The sequence below is a fragment of the Cupressus sempervirens genome, chromosome 8 (genome assembly GCF_028749045.1).
Source record: "Cupressus sempervirens isolate cs-2001-9-10 chromosome 8, ASM2874904v1, whole genome shotgun sequence".
NCBI classification, from domain to species: domain Eukaryota; kingdom Viridiplantae; phylum Streptophyta; class Pinopsida; order Cupressales; family Cupressaceae; genus Cupressus; species Cupressus sempervirens.
In genome coordinates this window covers 291,792,025-291,813,382 of record NC_143125.1, presented here as the reverse complement: position 1 = coordinate 291,813,382, position 21,358 = coordinate 291,792,025, and the positions used below count along the sequence as shown (strand labels likewise).

At 36.9% G+C, this 21,358-nt stretch overlaps 1 protein-coding gene across 4 annotated transcripts in view; it reads left to right on the top strand.

Moving 5' to 3' along the window:
* Positions 1–201: 201 nt before the first annotated feature.
* Positions 202–21,358, top strand: part of LOC149542571 (putative E3 ubiquitin-protein ligase RING1a) — an 89,025-nt gene continuing 67,868 nt past the window's right edge. The window contains exons 1-2 of one of the 4 annotated variants that reach the window (XM_089797474.1): positions 202–680; positions 784–823. In XM_089797474.1, the coding sequence (XP_089653600.1) occupies positions 656–680; positions 784–823 (65 nt within the window). In that variant the 5' untranslated portion in view covers positions 202–655. The remainder of the gene's footprint in view (positions 681–783; positions 824–21,358) is intronic. The other 3 variants (XM_089797475.1, XR_016355477.1, XM_089797473.1) reach the window with 3 other exon arrangements.

Here is a 21,358-nt window from a genome sequence, read left to right as displayed (position 1 = left end):
TTTAATTGATCAAATATCATAATAGATAGTATAGAAGTTCCCTCTAAACTTAAACAAATATGATTTATTAATTCTATGTAATTCTTTCCGTATAACTCTTTAGCAAAGATGACTTATCATTTAGAATATGCTTGAGTAATTTACTATCAAATTATAGTAATCTCCTATATTAAAACATAAATGTTGACAAACATGTATTTCAACTTATTTCCATCAATTTAAAAACAAATCTACTACACAAAAGTGGTCAGGCTTCGGTCTACTAATTTTATCTTTTGCCATTCTACGATAAATTGAAGCTGCTCCTTTCTTGTACGCCATTGTTTCCTTTGGGTGTTGCATGTATTTTGGAGAAAGATTTTGATGGACGCGACATTTTTAGTAGAAGAGAAACCCATTGTTATTGTTCGCTCTAATCGCCTAAATGCGTATTGCTAGCTTCTTGCCGATCATCTTCTTCTCTCGCCTGTGATCCAACACTATTTTATTATTGAAAAGGGTGTCGAAGGAAGCACGGAGGAGCCAGGCAGTTCATCGTTTTTTCATGTAATAGCACTTCTTGTCTTCTCATTAGATTGACCTTCGACACCACCTTCAACGATCGCCATTGAAGGAAACAGATTGGTGGTGCTGAGCCTGTGAATTGAGGGCAACAATGCCAGCACAAATGAAAGATGATGGTATGATAAAGATGATGCACTCTGTAAAATGTTAGAATCTGAGTCACTGCACACTTGGATTACAATTAGACTAATGTCGCCATGTTGGTGTTTGCTTTGACAGATTTAGAAGGCGAGCCATCGTTCAGCAGTGAAAAAAACGAGTACTTGTTTTCTTCTTTCTTTCTGATTACTTCTTTTTCTTTCTTTCTCAGATTTTGTATTTACCCATTTGTGAAAGCATCAAACGTTTGGATTTCCACACGTAAGCTCATTTGATGTGTGTATAATGGATGGGATGAGGAACACGATCATACCCATTTGAATTTACATGTTACTCGTGTTTTGGGGAAGGATGTCTGAGATGCGAGGCTGCAAAACTCTAGTGTTTGACTTAGTTTGAATAACATTCTTTGTTAAAGCATCTATTCTGTTGCAAGATTCGGTTCTGTCACTGGCAGAAGTTTCGATCAGGATTTGGTTTGTAAAAGAAGATAGCAAGATTTCAAAAATCAATGAAGCGTATGGAAGACATCCGCAATTTGGTCATAAAGACCCGCCATGGATGATTGAGTCACGTCCTGTAAGGATTTGGGAGGATTGATATTTTTGGCCGTCGGTTGTCTTGTTCAAAATTGTAATGGTTAGTCGAGCGACTTGCTGTCATTGCGATGTAGTCTATTAAGTGGCTGATATTGGGAGTCGCTACGGGGTCGGAATTTGCTCTCTCAATGTTGAAAAGCTAAACCAGCTAGAATTTGATGGATTTCCCATCCTCATGCTGGGTGCTTTATTGCTGAGTTACTACTGGCACCTTTCTGCTTAGCTTTTTCCCGGCAATACAGGTTGGCTTCCTACAGTTTGTGCTGCATTGTTAGGTTCGTAGGTAAAACGCGGGGCACATATTTATATCCGGTCACCAGTGGCCCTCTAGTTTCTCACCCTGGTCGTGTAATTTCTCGTAGGTGGATAACAAAAGAGTTGCTCGCATGAGATCCTTAACTCAGGTAACACCCCACGTCACAGGAACGTGCCATTGGCAGCCTTGACAAGGATCCTGTCGCAGGTTTTGATTGTCCAAGGACTCCTCGGTATTTTAACAAGTGATATCTACTAAATGGCTCTTTCCCTCATCTCAAATTTAGTTTTTGAAGAAACTTCATCTCCGCTAAAAACAGGGGAATGTCTGTGCACAAACTACAAATTCATGGGCAATGCTTTGATTTAATTGAGTCTGATATCATTTAAATGTGCTCGGGAAGTTTTCTGCTTACAAACTTAATTAGCACAGAACATTGAACTTAGGCATTGTATACACCAACTCCTGTTTTAAAGAGTTCAAAGCAGATGCCAATGTTTTATCATCGTTTAGTTTAGGCTTGCCGCTAGCTTTTCCTTTGTTTCTGGGCTGATACGGGAGGGGAGTCGCTTGAATGACACTTCTAGTCAATTTCAAAGAAATGCCCTTTGCTGTAGATTTGATCTCTATGCTGCTGTTGGATATTATCAAAATTATTCTGCAGAAATTCTAGTATTAGAACAGATTAGCAGCTTTGTTCCAAGTGTGCATAGTTTAAGAGTTTGCAACAAATAAATTGTTGATATAGCTGTCATCTCAACTCGAAACCTTATCTTCTGCTGAGCAGTGAGATTTGTAGTCCTTTCAAAATTAATTATATTAAACGTCAGACTCTAGTAATAATACTATCCATAGAAATGCTATTTATGAAATAAACAGGTTTGTATTAGAAGGTTGGTATACTTTAGGAAAGAATTGTAACTACCCAGCATGCATCAAAAGAGAAAAATGCAAAATTATCTGGAAATAGGTTAGTAGGTTTCAAAGCAGGGGATGATTCATGGGGGAGCTGTTCTTTGTGCACAGGTCTGATAGTGTGTTTCAATCATTGCAGTGACCAAACTGTCCTGGATTGCACTTTTCACCTGAGGTAGCTTCTGGATTTTTTTAGGGCATATCCAAAGAAGCCGGATATATAAAATGTAGTAATTTAGAGCTACATGAACCTTTTGTCAGTGGAAGATAAGCTCTATAAATTCATCAATGATATGTTTGCAAGTATAGAAGATTTAAATCTGCTACTTTGATATTGCACTTGCAGTCATGTATGGGTTCAATTTTACCTTTTTAGCTGCAACAAATTTCAGTTTTTAGTTGTTTCAGAGTTTTTGTTTCAAGCAGCTTTTAGTTTTCAGACTTTACAGCAGTTCTAGTAAATTTATGCTTTTGGTTCTTTGTTGGAATTCTAACATGTAGCAATGTCATATTCCTGTGCTTGCTGCAAATGTCATTCACTATCAAATACTTTTGAATGCATTAGTGGTGAAAAATGTTTCTATTGGTGAATATAAATCATGTAGAAGAACAAAAAAGGATGGGTAAACAAAAATGATCCACATGCTAGGATGAATATTCTATACTGTAGCTTGTCAATTGCAGAAGACGATTGAAACACTGTAGCATTTAAATAAGCAACTGAACAGGTATGAACAAGAGAGAATGGCAAAAGCATTGAAGACACAAGGATTGCCTGGAAAAACCTGAATTTTGGGGGAAATTCAACAAGAGTGAGATCTAATGGCCTCATGATCTGCTATATCCTATTCAATTTCAAGCTAGGCCTCTTGGGTTTATACCAAGCAAGGACACAATGCTATACTCCAATTTTTATTCACTAATTCTCACTTCCCTCTGTATTCTGCTATAGTCTACATAAAGTCACAGATGCTCACTCTATGAATAAGTTCTACATCTGTACATCACTTGGATGCTTGGCATTGCTTTCCCCATTCACACTATTCAATTATAATGATTTTTATGGTTGTCAAAGCCCAAATTGAAGCTGAAAGGACTCCGGGAAGAAGGAAATGTGGAATGCGGAAAGCCAACAATTGTTTTTCTGATACTGGACAAAACCATCACTTGCAGCAGACTAGCGGTTTTGAAATTGCCCTGATGATTAGAAAACAACTCCAGTGGTTACAAAATTGCTACTCCTTGGAGTTGGTTGCTTCCTATCGGAAGTAGTCATTTTGCAGAAAAGCCAAAATCCCATCTACCGTCCACCTCAGGACACTTGTTCCCTTCATCAAAAGTGACCCTGAAGTAGCGAACCTCTTCTTAATGGACTCATAGTGTGACTTCACCCATATTCTGATCCATTTTTAGGTCACAACTCCTCAATGTAAGTGCTTTTGGTTTCCAAAAGCAAGGTAGACCTAGAAAATGAGGGACAAATCATTCAAAGGATAACACAGCTACCATTGAACGGTACACCATTGTAACCGAAATCGTAAAAGTGTTTGTCTGCATTTGTCCAAATATTTGGATTGTCATAGCCATTGAAGTAGATGGAGTGCTTATGCTAACACTCCTCCACTCAAGGGGAATGGTTCAATGCTTCCGCTAACCATCTTCCTTTCTTGAAGATATGAACCCAAGATTGCTTGGACTTGCTCTTGTGAGCATGCAAAGTGAAGTTATAACTATCCTTGATCAAGTGATATTTCTTTTGTTTATCTCTAGTAAACAACACTTATTTCATTCATTTACGAGTTGCCAAAATCAACTCCACAAAAATCCAAATGAAACAACATTTACAGAACTTCATCAATAAAATTTTGGGACACCAAAGGTCAATTTATATTGCCTTGTAATTAACAAATCAGCACACTTCTTGATCCAAAGAAAAGAATATGACTTGGAGTGCTCGAAGTGGAACAACTTCTAAACCCAGGTTTTCATCCAACCCTTGAGAAATGAAGTTAATTTGGTAACAGAAATCAACAAATATGTTAGGTCCCAAAACTGTAGGTCAACAATCCTAGAACTATTGTTACACCTTCAGGGCCAGGGGTTGTCATAAAGAGGGTGAAATAGAGGTTTATCAACAAATTGAGGATGACAAGGGCCCATTTTAAGAGTGGGTAATATCTCCCACACTCTGACTTTAGCTTAGACTCAGAAGTGTGTTCCTAGAGGTCTCCTTAATAGATTTTTAAATCAAATAATATAGGATAAGATTCTAATAATTGGTCATTATACTCAGATGTATACTTGACACCAATTTCTGTCGCTAAATCAAGATCAACTAGCCACATAAAACCTCTATTATAGCTGATAATTTACCTTGCTCATGCACAACATTACTCTAATCCCTTACAGTGATATATTTGAATTCTTCATGGACAGTAGCAAGGTGCAGATGTCCTGAACATGGTCCTCTAAATATTTGGCATTTAGGATAGCTTAAAAATATTTCCCGATTAACAGTATGAAATCATGAACAACCATACATCATCCAGAATAAAACTAATCTTTTCTCAATCGGGATAGAAATAGTGTTTAATCAAAAATGATTGACCCCAAACCAAAGTTGCATGGACACAGATACAGATACGATATTGGATATGGATACAACCCTTTTTTAATACCCCTAATTTGATACAGCTTGATACGGTATAATAAAAAAACACATACACATATATTTAACAAAAAATTCTAAGTTAATAGAGGATATTTTCATTACTTCAAAAGAAATACAGGCACATAAATACTACAAAAATAATTATAGATTACTTCAACACTTTACAATACGTAAAGTATAGCATTGGAAGACAACCCAAAAAAATAGGTCAGTGAAATAGAAAAGCATTTCAATTGTCTTTCTCATTTGGTGTAGGTTTTGTTTATACTGTATTTTTTAATAAAATAATTGTATCAATGAAGTTTTTTAAAATTAAATTTGGGAAGATTTATGTCAAATTTTAAAAAATATTGAATCACATAGCATTTGGCACAGTTGGAAAATAAAGTTTATTTGGGCACACATGGGTACATTATTTGATGTGTATCCAAGCTGTATCTGATACATGTCTAAATTGGAAATGGGAAAATATGCAATAGAGCATCAAGAGAACTAGATCTCCATTAAAATGAAAACCAAAGGTTACATAAAATGTAATGGACATACTTGATGGTCCGTCATATGACTGCAATGACTCATATGCAATAAAAGAATGACCATTACATAGCATTGGTAATACATTAGATGTTTTCATGCACACATCAAAGTTATATTATAGTTGCAGCTACAAATGTGGTGAAAGGAAAAATACAGTTGCAACTGTATATTTTCTTGAACCATTACAAACTTCCATGGAGAGATCTATTACAAATGCATAATACCAAACATTTCCCATGCTATACAAAAATACATTCCTTTCATTTGCAACCCAAACATACAACTATTGGTACCCTAGAACACACTTGGAGCATAGTAGACTGGAAAAAATGGCTTGCTGAAACTGTTTGAAAGAATGTGCAATTATTATTTGTAGAAACAAAAATAACTTTACCTCTTGATCTTATTGTGGGCATCAACCTGGAAAGTCAATCACAACAACTTCCTGCCAATGGATACAGCTACTTTGTAACCAGTTTGATTCATATACTAGGATGGATGTGCCGTACCATAGTTTTCCACGTACAAATTCGAAAGACAATTGAATTACTATATAATTCAATTAAGCATTTAGTCAGGAACGAACAAGACAAAACCAAAAGAATGAAAGAAAAAATGATTAACCTAGAGAAACTTAAATTATGGGAGAAATTTCTAGTAAGAGCGAGGTCTAATGGCATCCTTCACCACTATCACCAATCCTATAACAATCTAAGGTCTCATGAGCATACAATAAGAAAGAATGCATGGTTATTTTCTCCTAAGATTAATCACTAACTCTCACACTTATCTCATGTTGTATAACAAACATACATATATTCATAAATGCCCATTCAGTGATTGAATTAAGCAATCTATAAATTAGTAGGATGCTTGGGATTGCTTCCCCCATTGCCTATTTCCAATTGCAATGGTCATTTATACTTGTACAAGGTTGGATAGAAGTTGAATGAGACAAGAAGGAAATCATGGATATTGGAATGACAACTATTTTTGTGAGATAAGATGAAACCGGTGCTTCTTGGAATTAGTGATTATGAAATCCCTTGTCAAAATTGACGATTTCTCATGGAACCCAAAATCTTTGTTTTCAGCCAAAAGTGTTTCTTGAATTTTGAGGCTCTTCATGGAGTTATAATGTGAACCAAGTAATTTTTTGATCTATTTTCAGATTGCAAGAGCATAGAAGACGCTGGTTAGTAAAGACTTAATTGATAGAGAAGGGAGATTGAATGTCACAATTATGTGTCTAATCCATTTAGTAGAAATTATGATAGAAGAGACAATATAATCCTAAGGAACTTGGATGATCCTACAAATTAGAGTTTAATCTAGAATATTCTTATTCCCAAGTTATATGGTTTTTTAATTATGAAACACTAGGGTGATAGGCATGCTATCCCTATTCCCATTGTACCTTATGCAGAATTTCCAGATATTCAGCTTACTACATTGCACCTTGAAGAACCAGTCTTTGATTGTTGGCAAATGATTTGACAAAAACGAGGGAGGATCTATGCCGAAGAGATACCAAACAACTCCTAGCCACATAACACCAATTTGTTATTGCATTCTGTCATAATCATGAGGCTCAAGAAGGAACATGAAACAAGGCACATAGTATAGTTCCTAGACTCGGACTCAAACTTGGCTTGGACTTGGCAATGCTGACTCGACTTGTGACTTAGTAATGATTTGGCAAAGCGAGAAACCCGTTGAAATTTAGAGATTTAAGTGGATTTGAAACCTGTGTCATGGACCCATTTTTGAATAAAGCTTAAAGACACAATGACATCATCAAATAGAAGCTAATTTGATCAAATACATAAGTACATAAATAAATACATAAAGCTTAAGGAACTTGGATCATCCTACAAATTAGAGTTTAATCTAGAAGATTCTTATTCCCAAGTTATATAGTTATTTTTTAATCATGAAACACTAGGGTGATAGGCATGTTGTCCCTATTCCCATTGTACGTTATGCAATACTTCCAGATATTCAGCTTACTACCTTGCACCTTGAAGGACCAGTCTTTGATTTTTTGCAAATGATTTGACAAAAGGGAGGATCTATACTGAAGAGACACCAAACAACTACTAGCCACATAACACCAATTTGTTATTGCATTATGTCATAATCTTGAGGCTTAAGGAGAACTACTTTCTAATTCCTAGGAACATGAAACAAGGCACACAATATAGTTCCTAGACTCGGACTCGAACTTGGCTTGGACTTGGCAATGCTAACTCGACTCGTTGCTTAGTAATGACTTGGCAAAGCGAGAAACCTGTTGATATTTAGAGATTTGAAAGGATTTAAAACTTGTTTCATGGACCCATTTTTGAATAAATCTTAAAGACACAATGACATCATCAAATAGAAGCTAATTTGATCAAATACATAAATATACACCAACCACATAAGTACAAACACAAATTAATACATTGACGGCAATTAATACACTGACATATAACCAATATTATCAAACACAACAATAGGCATTTATGAGGACTACATCATGTCCCCCAAAAGAAAGTTGTCTTCCAGATGACAGGTATACATCAAGTAGTATCCAAGAAGACTAATGACAAGAGTGTAGATAATGACTCGTACTATACGAACTCAAAGTTGTAGTGTACTTCAAAAATAAAATGGAGGTTTAGAGGCAATACCGCCAACAAGGTCAACGGCCAGCACCCCTTGCAGGGGTTTGAGGGCAACACACCTTGTAGGGTCTAGCGGTAGTGCCCTAGGTGTGGTACTTGTCATGGTATTGGGCATGGTTGAGAGGAAGCACCTTTGCTGCCAAGACCAAATTAGCTCCTTGAGAACTGCATAAATCTCTATAGTATGCGTCATTTTGTTGAATTTTTAAGATGCCAAAAAAAACATTGATAAAGCCCAAAATTGCAATTTCCAAATCTCTTGTTGAACAAAGCACAAGAACTCAGGAAATTGCAGCTGTTGTAGGAAAGGGTGGCATTCATGTAGCTTCTAGCTGATGATGTTATTGAAAATTAGTGACCCACTTGCTTCTAAATGTGACTTTTGCATCTCAAATTGAATGTTTTAGGGCTGCAAGGAAGAAATAAGTCAAACAAAATGTAAATTTCTTTTTCATGTTTTTTAAATGCCAACTTTAGATTGATGCCAGCCAAGTTGCCTGGCTCGGATTCGACAAGTCACGATGAGTCATGCGTTTGACTCAACTGAGTCCGAGTTAGAGTCATTCTAACTCGTCTATGTTGACTCAGCCCACAACTTGCTTGGACTTGCTAGACTCGTTAGACTTGCCAGACTCGCCGCTAGTTTGAGAACTCTAGCAGATAGACGTTAGTCAAAGAAGTTTCCAAGCTATTGTATTGGTAGAAAGTAGTTCCATATTGATGATTTGAAATATTCCATAAGAGGATATGCTAAGTCATTTGTAATTAGGGTGGATATTCTACACCTTTTGCAATCAATATGTATCTTCTATTCATTGTGTTGTTGCTCACTGATTCCAATTTAAAATTGAGCAACATGGAGGATGAAAATCAATAGAGATAGAGACATTACCTTATCCAAAGCCCATGTGTCTTAACTCTTAGCTATCATAACCTTGTGGGATCTTGGCTTAATACAACAATTGTATTATAATTCAAGAGAGTTACCCTGTGCAAATCAATGCGGAAAAACTCAACATAAGAATCAACTATAAACATCAATTATGTACAAGCTAGAATATACTTAATATATTGAACTCCAGCGCCTAAATGCAATCACACTCTCTCAAGATACATCGAAATTGACCGTGGCCTTAATTGTCGATTAGTGAAAGACTTCGCACGATTTGGAATCTTTTCCAGAACTAGCAGTATAAATTAAGAACTAATACAAAATGGGCTGTGGTATTTGTAATCAAAATAAATGTTAGTCAGGAAGGAAAGAATACTGTGATTAGAGAACTAAGCATACTTTTTATCCTAGAAGCCCTCTGAATGGATAAAACCATCTTTGGTAGCGGAAAATGCAATGCCACTGTGATGAACCCATAAAGTGAGGCCACCTGGCATGTACAGCAGTGCTGGCTGCCAACTATGTAGTTCCGTCCTTTCCTAGAAAAATAAGGAAAATATTGGATGCTGCCAGTCATGCGGTCTTATCTTGTGTAGGAAGAAAAGAATCAGATTTTGGTCTTGACTCTTCTAGTAAGAACCATCAACTTCTTGAAGAAGCCTAGTTTTGTCTTGTAGTGATAGTTGTCTCCTAGAAGGAAACATCAAATTGCTGCCAACAGTGCAATTTTGTCTTATTGCAAAAAAATCAGATTTTTGCTTTATTTTATTTTGTTTTGTATCTTCTATCAACTTCTAGAAAGGGGCAAAATTTAGTTTCCTTGCACAATTCAATAAACGCCCTAAGTAGGTATATATAGATGACTCTGTCGCTCTGAAATGTTTTTTGTTATGCTCAATATTATTTTTTTTGTTGAGCACTGCTGGGTAAAGGGATGAAAATGGTAAATCCCATGAATTACCTCTGTTTTTGTAGTTCAAACTCTACAAAGTAAGTGAAATTTGTAAACCCAAGCTGTTGTTGAGAGATTTATGTCAGTTTTCTATGAATAAACTGGTTCCAGAATTTGTAGCTTCTAGTGAATTTGTGTAAGCACTGTTGAATGTTTGAATGATCTATAAGAAATTTGTAGTTCAGTATAAGAGAATGTTTTGTAGTTTGTTTTTAAATTTTGTAGTTTGAGTAAAGCAAAGATTTATATCATACAAATCTTGAGGTCTTTAGAGTGGTAGCAGAGCCAAAACCTTGCAAGCCAGTGGGATTTCAAGAATGATTATAGAAATGGAAGAAAGGGATAATGAAACTTTGGTCTCTAAAATTGCTAGATGATATAAAAAATATCAAAAGATGAAAAGTCTTCTAATATTTCAGGGAGCAATACTATACTTGTGCATGAGGAGGTTATCATAGTCTTTGATGGATACTCAAATGAATTGGAGAAGGTCAAGGCTACTGAATCTTTTGATAGTTACTATGTAATAAAAAAGAAAAAATGAATCAGATCTTGAATCAAGAACTCAATTACTGTCAAAATAATCTTCTTGAAAGAGAGAGAACCCAAGATAATGGGACTTCAAACGATGAAGAGTAGTTATGAACAAATGAAAAGAGGAGTTATGAACATGAAACTATTCAACTCTTGAAGAGTACCAAAGCAAGCTGGACAGGTTTGAAAAACAAGTTCCCTTTGCTGAATTATTAAGTGTGGTTGTATTCTTCAAACTTGGTAAAATGAGCTAGATGAATTACATTATGATGAAGGGTGCTCCCCTTAATACCATAAACCATTACAGAAAACAAAGAAACAACAACAAATGCGAGAACAAAATATGGACTTCTTATTATTGCTGCAAATGCGGAATTACAGAATTCCTAATTACAATATGCTAAATTCCTAATTACAATATGCTAACCCAAATGGGCACCTTCATTATAGTAATCTGCAAGATAGTGCTGCGAACTATCACCCAGAGTTGTCCTAGAAAATGTTCGGGCCTTTATTAAATAGGCAATTTTATACCGCCCGGGAAGGTTCTAAACAATGAAACTTAATACCCAGGGCTGACAAACCCTAACAATACATATAGAGTCGGCCAAATATATCTTTGACAATTATTTTAGATATTTCAGGTAGCCCAACTTCGGAAGGCCACAACTCTCGAACTGTTGCTTCGACTGGCTATTATAACCACTTTTCAGAAACGCCAACTCATGATTTACAGGCTCAAAACCGTGCAACCGCCCTTCCATTGAGTTTTCGGACTTTGTCTGGGCACTCTAAGTCCTCCAACGGTGAGCCCGAAGATTTTTCTGCAAAATTTTCCACCGAAAATTTGCAATAACTTCTCTGATACTTAAGATGGAGCAATGAGATTTTTATGGTAGGCTTATAACTCTAGAATGAACCTTCATATAGAAAATGAGAACATTCTGAACTTGTATGACAAACTTACTAAAAAGAGCAAGTTCCCATAAATAGTAACCACCCTGTCTACTAGTCCTTATTAAAATAGAAAAGACTGAAAATAAAATATTTTTGGGTGATGCAAGATTGCTCTTACACCCAAGATGCTCTTGCATCAGACACTCGAGGTAATTTGAGAAGTGATTCCGTCACGTCTCAGGTGTTAAGAGGAAAACCAAGACGATTAACCTTGTCCCTTGCTAGCCATGATGAATCCTCGACTGGCCTCCCTTTCCATTTGACCAGGTATTCCTCATAAGTTCTGTTCCTTGTACATTTTCCAACACGACTATCCAGTATCTCCTCAATCTCCTTTGTAGCTGAACTAGGTGCTTCTACCACTTCTTCTCCATCGCCTCCATAATACACCATCAAATCCGAAATATTAAATACTGGTGAAATATTTAATTCAGGAGGCAACTCCACTTCATAAGCATTTCTAGAATCATGCCTTTTCATGATTTTGCACGATCCAAACTTCTTCATTTTTCAACTTATTATATGTACCTACTAGAAAACGCTCCTTTCTCAAATGAACCATGACTTCATCTCCAATCTGAAATTCTTTATACCTCCTTTTTACATCTGCCTTAGCCTTGTACTGTGTATTTATCTTTATGATGTGCTTCCTCACCTCCTCATGGATGTTCTTCAAATGTTCAACAAATTCTTTTGCTTCAGCACTACTTATCTCTCCTCTATCCAATTGCCTCAATTCAGAAGCATTTCAGGGACTACTTCCATATACAATCTGGAATAACGATTTACTAGTACTCCTGTTGACAGAATTATTATATGCGAATTTGCCTATGGAAAAATCATATCCCATCCTTTTGGCTTGTCTCCAACCAAACATCTCAGTAAATTTTCCAAACTACGATTCACAACTTTTGTCTGTCCATCAGTTTGTGGATGATGTGATGAACTAAACTTCAACTCTATCTTCAATTTCTTCCACAATGTACGCCAAAAATACCCAACAAATTTGGTATCTCGATTTGAAACTATCCTCTTTGGCAGACCATGTAGTCTCACCACTTTTCTGAAAAACAACTTTGCCACATGAACAACGTCACTAGTCTTCTTGCAAGGAATAAAATGCGCCATCTTTGAAAACCTGTCAACCACTTCGAAAATAGAATCGTGCCCTCGTTGTGTCCTTGGTAATCCAAGAACTAAATCCATGATGACATCCTCCCACAGTTTCTCTGGTACAGGTAATGGCTAATACAACCTTGTATTCTGCTTCACTCCTTTCGCCATCTGACATACTCTGCAACTCTGTACAAACTTCTTCACATCTTGCTGCAACTGTGGCTAGTAATAATTCTTAGCAACCAAAGCTATGGTTTTATCTCTGCCAAAATGTCTAGCCAATCCTCCACTATGCTTCTCCTTGATGAGATTCTCTCTCATTGAACTTCTGGGAATGCAAAAACTGGCTTCCTTTGAACAACATGATGGAGCCCTATTCTTTGGCAAAAATTAGGGCCTCCATTTATGATATTGGAGTTTTGATCTAAAAAATATGCGGGATTTCATTGGTATTCAGCACTTTCCAGTTGCAAGTTTGACATATCCTCTTCTAGATATCAAAATCTTGCTTGCACTACTTGGCTTAGTGATCAAGTGAAGTTCTCGTAAAAATGATGAACTAGAATGTTACATCTATTACACTTGCAAATATGGTGTGGGAAAGAAACAAAGTGGGTTTGGGCCACCCAAGAAGGAAGTTGCAAAGGGATTAGAAACATCAAAATCATTGAATTTGCCAAGGCGTAGCAGGGTGGTTGGGCAAGAACTTCAAGATATCTACTGGAAGGTAGTTGTTCTGCATACAGTCAACGATATGGAGCCACGTTTCAGATGGATTATGGGCTGGTATACTGGAACTCAAGATTAGAACATGAATACAACAGGTTGGTAACACAATTCCAACCCGGGCAGATCCTCTATGACATGTTTGTTGGTATAGGGCCCTTTGCTATCCCTACAACACAGACAAGTTGCATTGTATATGCAATTGATTTGAATCCAAATAGCACGAACTATTTGCACATCAATGAAGAACAAAATACGATGAAGGAAAGAGTTTCTGTATTCAATAAGGATACAAGGGATTTTATACGTGATTTAACAGTGATGAAAAATAGTGACCTTGACGTAGAAGGACATATCAAAGATTGTAGAACTGTAAATGTACAGTGTTTGAAAGACAATCCAAGGAATTGAAGAGCCCGATAAAATCATGAAGTCGTAGATATGAGTGCCGTCAAAAGTCTTACAAGGCCTTCCAAGCATGAGAAACATACTATTTATCATTAGTAATTGGCCTCTAATGTTGTGCTTTTTTTATTTGCAGGAAGAAGAATCACCATGGAGGCATAGAATTCGAACCAGGCTATCAAATTGATGAAGGAAACTTACAGAACGGAATTTCATTGAGACGACAATATGAAAAACGCTGCTCACAGATAGTAAGGGACCGATGTACAATGAAGGCGCATGTTGAAATGAGAAGACCATTCGAATTTGTAGAGTAAGGACAGTTGTTTGGAAGCCTGGTATGGACGCGTAACGGAAATGAGACAGATGTTGGGATCCTTGGTTCCACACGGGAGCTTACCCAATTCAAGAGCAGTTGTTCGACCCTATCCAATAAAGTTAACAAGACAAATATATATCTCCGATAGTTTTGAGTCATATTATGATTCATTAGAAATATTAAGCTTGCAACTTTATTAGAAAGGCAGTTGTGATTAGCATGTGCCGAGAGATGTGCTGGTTTACATTAGCACCCTTTCGCATTTATAAATATATGAGATGTAAAACACAAGAGATAATTCATTATTTATTTTAAATGTTTTTTACCTAGCCTAGGTTCAATGATATATTTTTGTTTTTTTATTGATAAAGAAATGATTTTTTGAACTAAGCTTGTGACTGGTGGATTATCGAATGAATTCTTGTGCAATTCTGGAGTCAAACTGTATTAGATGGATCATTCGTAAGGAGTGTCTCCAGTATAATTTTATTTCCGGATCAGTAAGAAATATTTATTTTAATTTATTTGCATTAGAGTTTTAAATTATTATTAAGTTGTGTCCTTTATAAACATTTTATTTATTTTCTATAAATATTTTAAAATTCCGACAAGTGGACTGGGTCATTATTGCAATTTAAATTTGATGAGCATAGATATTGTGAAATTTTATTGTTTCCGTATTTATGTCTAATTTGTCTTTGCAGGAGTTAAAGTGCATCTTAGACTAGTTTAAAATTGCGTTTATATAATTCATATGTCGCGTCTAAATAGTTAAAATTCTTTATAGTTTAAATACAATGAATTTTATAAAATTGTATGTTTCAACTAATAATATTGACTCTGATTGCCCATTTAATTAAGCATTGGTTTTTTATTCTTGATTCATAATCCATTTGCTGGTAACTATTTCATTTCTTTCCTTTGAAGAGTTAATATATTCATTTGTTGCAGTAATTTATAATTATTCTTTATTTAAAACATTATCACATTTATACAATCATTTACTTTTATTCTCAGTTCATAATTTGCAAGATAAAAGCTTTTTATAATTCTTGCCGTTTTGAAAAGCTTTTGTTGCATTTCTCATTCTAATTTATCTGCTATAAGCATCTTGGACTTAAGGTTGTTGTCCAAGATCAAGTAAACCCACCTCGGTTTTGCAAAGCCGAAAGCGTAGGGGATTTGGATCGCATCGATCAGTCCCGTCAAGTTGGCCTTAATCAATTGGATATCCCAACATCGAGCAGGCAAGGCTCGTAGGATTCCAATTTGCGGTTTTGGGAACCAACACAACACACTATCTTGGATCATGAAATCCAACCACTTTGTCCTGTCAAGTGTAACAAGTTCTATACAAGCCTTCCACGCTTCACCAAAATTAGGATCATCTGGATACAAAGTACTAAGTTCCTTGAACCCAACCACCTCTATTTGCATTTCTGTTAGCAAAAGTTGTCTTCTACTAAGAGCATTTGCAACTCTATTAGACTACTGTGTTTCAAAACAAATGTATAACTTTGCAAAAACTCAACCCACTTTAAATGCCTTTGGTTTAATTTTCCTTGAATATTCAAATATTGCAAAGCTTGATGATTAGTATACAAAACAAACTCCTTAGGAAGAAGATAGTGTCTCCACTTCTTCTATGCTTGAACTATAGCATAAAATTCCTGATTATAAACAGAATATTTTCTTGTTGCATTATTCAACTTCTCACTAAAATAAGCAACAGGTCTACCTTCTTTGCTCAAAACAACTCCTATTGCAGTACTATTAGCATCACAGTCTACTTGAAACACCTTGTTAAAATCAGGAAGCGCTAAAATAGGTTGCTCAGTACATTTCTGTTTCAACAGATTAAAACTCTTATCTGCTCCTACAATCCATTTAAATTCTTTCCTATCCCCTCTCATTGTTTCAGTCAAGGGTCCACAAATACTGCTAAAAACTCTTAATGAACTTTCTGTAAAAACTAGCCAGTCCATGAAAAGATCTTAGCTTTGTCGCACTCCTTGGAGTAGGCCATTCAAGGATAGCCTTCACTTTCTCTAGGTCCATTTTTAGACTTTTCGCTGAGACTACAAATCCCAGGTACACCAACTTCTTTACAAAACTGCACTTCTTCAAGTTTATTAGCAACTTTTCTTCCCTCAACTTATCAAACACCTTGCGAATATGGATCAAATGCTCCTCCAATGTCTTACTAAAGATCAAAATATCATCTAGGTAAACAATGACAAACTTATCCAAAAACTCCTTAAGTACCTCATTCATGAGTCGCATGAAAGTGCTTGGTGCATTAGTTAGCCAAAAAGGCATGACTAACCACTCGTACAGTCCTTTTGTCTTGAAAGCGATCTTCCACTCATCACCTTCTCTGATATGAATCTGATGGTACGTGCTCTTTAGATCTTTGTGAAATACTCAGCTCCACTCAAACAGTCCATAATATCATCCATCCTTGGCAATGGAAATCTATACTTGATTGTGATCTTGTTGATAGTGCGCTATGCACATCCTCCATCCTCCATTCTTCTTTGGTGCTAATATAGCTGGTACTGCACATGGACTTAGACTCTCTCGAATCAACCCCTTCTACAACAACTCATGAACTTGTCTATTCAACTCTTCACTTTCTACTGGTGTCATTCTATGCACTGCCTTGTTTGGAAAACTAGCTCCGGGAACCAAATCCATTTGGTGACTGATCTTCCTCATTGGGGGCAATCCATTAGGTACATTATCTGATACAATATCAGAAAACTCTCCCAATATATCTGCAACTTCTATAGGCGCTTCCTCTACTTCTTCTTTACTATCTTTTGGAATTATAGCAAAACACATATGCTTACGCTTCATACCTTTTAGAAACTCTTTTCCATCAACAAAAAATATTCTAACAACACTACATACCTTTTCGTCTTTTTTCTTCAACGACTTCAACTTATGTTTCACTCCATCCTTGGTCAGAGTGTAGGTACTTGCTTGTCCATCGTGTACAACATGCTTGTCAAACTGCCATGGCCTACCCAACAACATATGACATATGTCCATAGGTAGGTATGATATCACATAGTACCTCATCCTGGTAGCTTCCAATCTTGAACTTTATTGGGCACTGCTCACTGACCATGACCTTGTGGTCGTCTTGCACCCAAGCAATACGGTATGGACACGGGTGTTTCTGTCTCGTCAGCTTCAACTTCATGACCATCATTTCTGACACCAGATTATCAAAACTTCTGCCATCAATGATCACATCACAATACTTATCTTCACATTTGCACCTGGTGCGAAACAAGCTCCTTCTTTGATCAGGTTCATTCTAACCACTCAACAGGACTCTTCTGTTAACTAGGACTTGTCCCCTTTTAGCATCTTCAGAATGTGATGATTTGGCATCTTCATCAACATGTGCAACTCTAGTGTGGCCTTCTGTTCTTCGATTTGTCCTTCCTTGGTGTTGGGAACATTCAAATTGTCTATGCCCTTCTTCTTTGTTGTGAATGAAAACATTTCCCATGGAAACCTCCTCTTCCAAATCCTTGTCCTCTGCCTCTTCCTCTCTGATCTCTATTGTTCTGGTCATGGAAATGATTGGAATTGTTTCCCCTCTGATTCTGACTGCTACTTCTAGTCTCATCCTTGTTCTTTTGATCATCATTATGGCCTTCATAAGATCGTCCGCCAGATCTTCCACCGCGACCTCTTCCACTATTCTTGTTATCAAACTTTTTGCTTAATTTCTCCTCAACCCTTAGGGCAAACTGATATGCCTTCTCAATACTGGTCACTCGAACAAGACTCAACTCATCCTAAATGCTTGGCCATAACCCATTAAGATAACGGGCGAATTTCTTCTTATCAACTTCTACATGGCCTGTTCTAATAAGAACTCGGTAGAACTCTTCAGTATACTCTTGAACAGATTTTCCCGCTTGCTTCAACTTTTGCATTTTCTTCAATAGATCAAGCTCATAATCCACGGGAATGAACTGTCGCTTCATTTTAGCTACCATCCGATCCCATCTAGTGATTTTGTCCTTTCCTCTTTTATTTTGATCCAATTGGATCTCTTGCCACTAGATCTTTGCATGACTCTTCAGTTTGGCCTTCGCAAACTTGACCCTATCCGGATCTTCAATATCTTCATATTCAAAGTACTCTTCCAATTCATTGATCCAGTTGATCAATTCCTCTGCGTTGAGATTTCTCGAAAATGTGGGAACTTCGAACTTAGGTCTTTTTCCAATACTGGAAATGACCCTAAAAAGCTTCGCCTCCTCTGGGTTAAGAACTTTCTCTACTGCATTTGGGTTTGCGTTTCCTTCGTCTTCTCTTTCATCCTTACTTTCATCATCTCCTATGGCAAGATTCATTTCTCTACGAATCTACTCTTGCATCGCTTGCATTTGCCTCTAAAGGATTCTAAAATCCTCAAGTGTAACACCATTGACTCTTCCACCATGCTCTCTTTGTGGAGGCATTTTTGCGCTTCTACTGAAACGCTAGTGCAAATTGCTTCACAATTGACGATTTATCTACATGCTTAGCCCAAACCACGGTCCTGGTGCAAACTGCCTCACAGTTGGCGATTTGTCCACACACTCAGGAACTCTAGCTCTGATACCACTTGACGAAAGGTGCTCCTCTTAATACCATAAACCATAATAGAAAACAAAGAAACAACCGCAAATGTGAGAACAAAATATGGACTTCTTATTATTGCTGCAAATGTAAAATTACAGAATTCTCAATTACGATATGCTAACCCAAATGGGTGCCTTCATTACAATAATCTGCAAGATAATGTTGCGAACTATCACCCAGAGCTGTCCTAGACAATGTTTGGGTCTTTCGTAAATAGGCAATTTTATGCCGCCCAGAAAGGTTCTAGACAATGGAACTCAATACTTAGGGCCGATAGACTCTAACAATACATATGGTGTCGACCAAATACATCTTTGACAATTATTTTAGATATTTCGGGTAGCCCAACTTTGGAAGGCCATAACTATCGAATCGTTGCTCCGATTGGCCTTTATAACCACTTTTTAGAAATGCCAGCTCATGATCTACAGGCTTGAAACCACGCTAGCGGCCTTCCGTTGAGTTTTCGGACCTCATCCAGACACTCTAAGGCCTCCAACGGTGAGTCTAAAGATTTTTCTGCAAATTTTTCCACTAAAAATTCGCAATAACTTCGCCGATACTTAAGTTGGAGCAATGAGATTTTTATGGTAGGCTTATAACTTTAAAATGAACCTTCAGATAGAAATTGAGAATGTTCCGAGCTCATATGACAAATTTATTAAAAATAGCAAGTTCCCATAAATAGTAACCACCCTGTCTACTAGTCCTTATTAAAATAGAAAATACTGAAAAGAAAGTATTTTTGGGTGATGCAAGATTGCTCTTACACCCAGGATGCTCCTGCATCACATTAGAAGAATAATGAAAGAAAAATCAAAAAGTACCCTTGAAGAAGGGTTAGCGAGGGAAGAATAAGCATTCGTTTGTGACTTGCAGCCTATAGGTGATCTTGGAGAGCATAAAAATCAGTCAACATGCATGGGAGTTGGGACTCTAAACTCTAAAGAAAATACAGTCACTAGTTCACCTCAACCCTATCAGGACAAGGACATAGGAGAGTCACCTGTTGAAGCTATAGATGAAGAGTACATGAAGATTGAAGGAGATGTTGTCATAGAAGCTACCAAATAAGGAAATCAGTCATCTATTGCAATTACATCCGAGGAACAATCTTCACTTGGAAATGCAATTTTCAGTCATTGGATAGATGTTATTTCAGGTAAGGATTGCACAAGTTTCTTGGTAGGAAGCTTGGAGGTAGAGCTATCCATGAGGTTGATCATGCTAGTACATATGATAAGCATAGCGAAAGCATATATGAAGATGCTTTCCAATCAGCCAATGATGATAACTCCACATCTTATGTGAGTGCTGATGCTTATGTTGGCTTGGGTGAGACAGACCCTACATATGTCATGGATCCTATTTGGGATGGATCTACTTTTGACCATAATGTTGTTCTAACTTCACCTACATAGTTGTGCATGAAGGTTGACATTAGTAACATTGATGATATTGATGAAGGTTGACATTAGTGCACTTGAAAGTAAATGAAGAAAAAATTATTGCAACATTAAAACCCTTTGATGACACCCATAAGCTGATGGAAAAAACTTTCAGGGATACATATGGACCTTGGAGAAGATTATTTTTTTGTAGATTTACAAGCACTTATAGAAGCGTTAGTGGTAACGAGGACTAATTATGTACAGTTACTTTTTGATAGAGATCACCTTTTCATGCTTGGTGAGATCTCTCTTGATGCACTAAAAGGGAAAGTAGAATTAGTAGATAAGCTTACTGAATAGCTTAAGGTTACCCAAAATTCTTTGAACACTCAAAGGGTCCTTCAAGAATTAACAATTCAGATTCATGAGCTTGGTGAAGAATTGAGCTGGGCTCAAGCATCGCCTTTCACAACAAAAAACTAGTCTTCTATGGCTGCCACAACATTTGAGGATGAAAGTGGTACCCATGGTTTGAAGGGAGACCTGCTTTTGATGGACAAGTGCGAGGAACTTTCAGATTTGCATGGGCTTGAGAAGAGGTATGATTTTGAAATAACCGATTATACACACATCTTGCATCGTAGAGATCATGAGTCACTTTGGAGGGCCATTTGGTGGCTCTAGTCATGGACATAGATGAGGTAGTTGAGCATACAACTAGGGACTAACCACTACGATTATGCCTACATGTAGAAATGGAGCCATGGGTGACTCATTTCATTAGGCCCTTAACTATGTAGAAGAGATTGAGGAGATCAATGGTGTTGAGACACAACTCCATCAGGTTGGTGATTCCCAAGTGGACTACGAAGCAGTCGTAATATTAGGATTTGAGACGCATGGCATGGAATCACTTGCTTTGGACTGATATATGCTTGAAAACGGTAAGTTCTAACAGCTCTATGTTCCAATTTATGGAGATGGTCATGAGAGTAGAAGTATTCCAGCCAAAACTTGTTGGGATCCAATTCAATCATTGTTATTAGGAGGCTATCCTACACTGTTGGTTACAAAAGTTTCAAATTGTGTCGTAGAGATTTAGATGT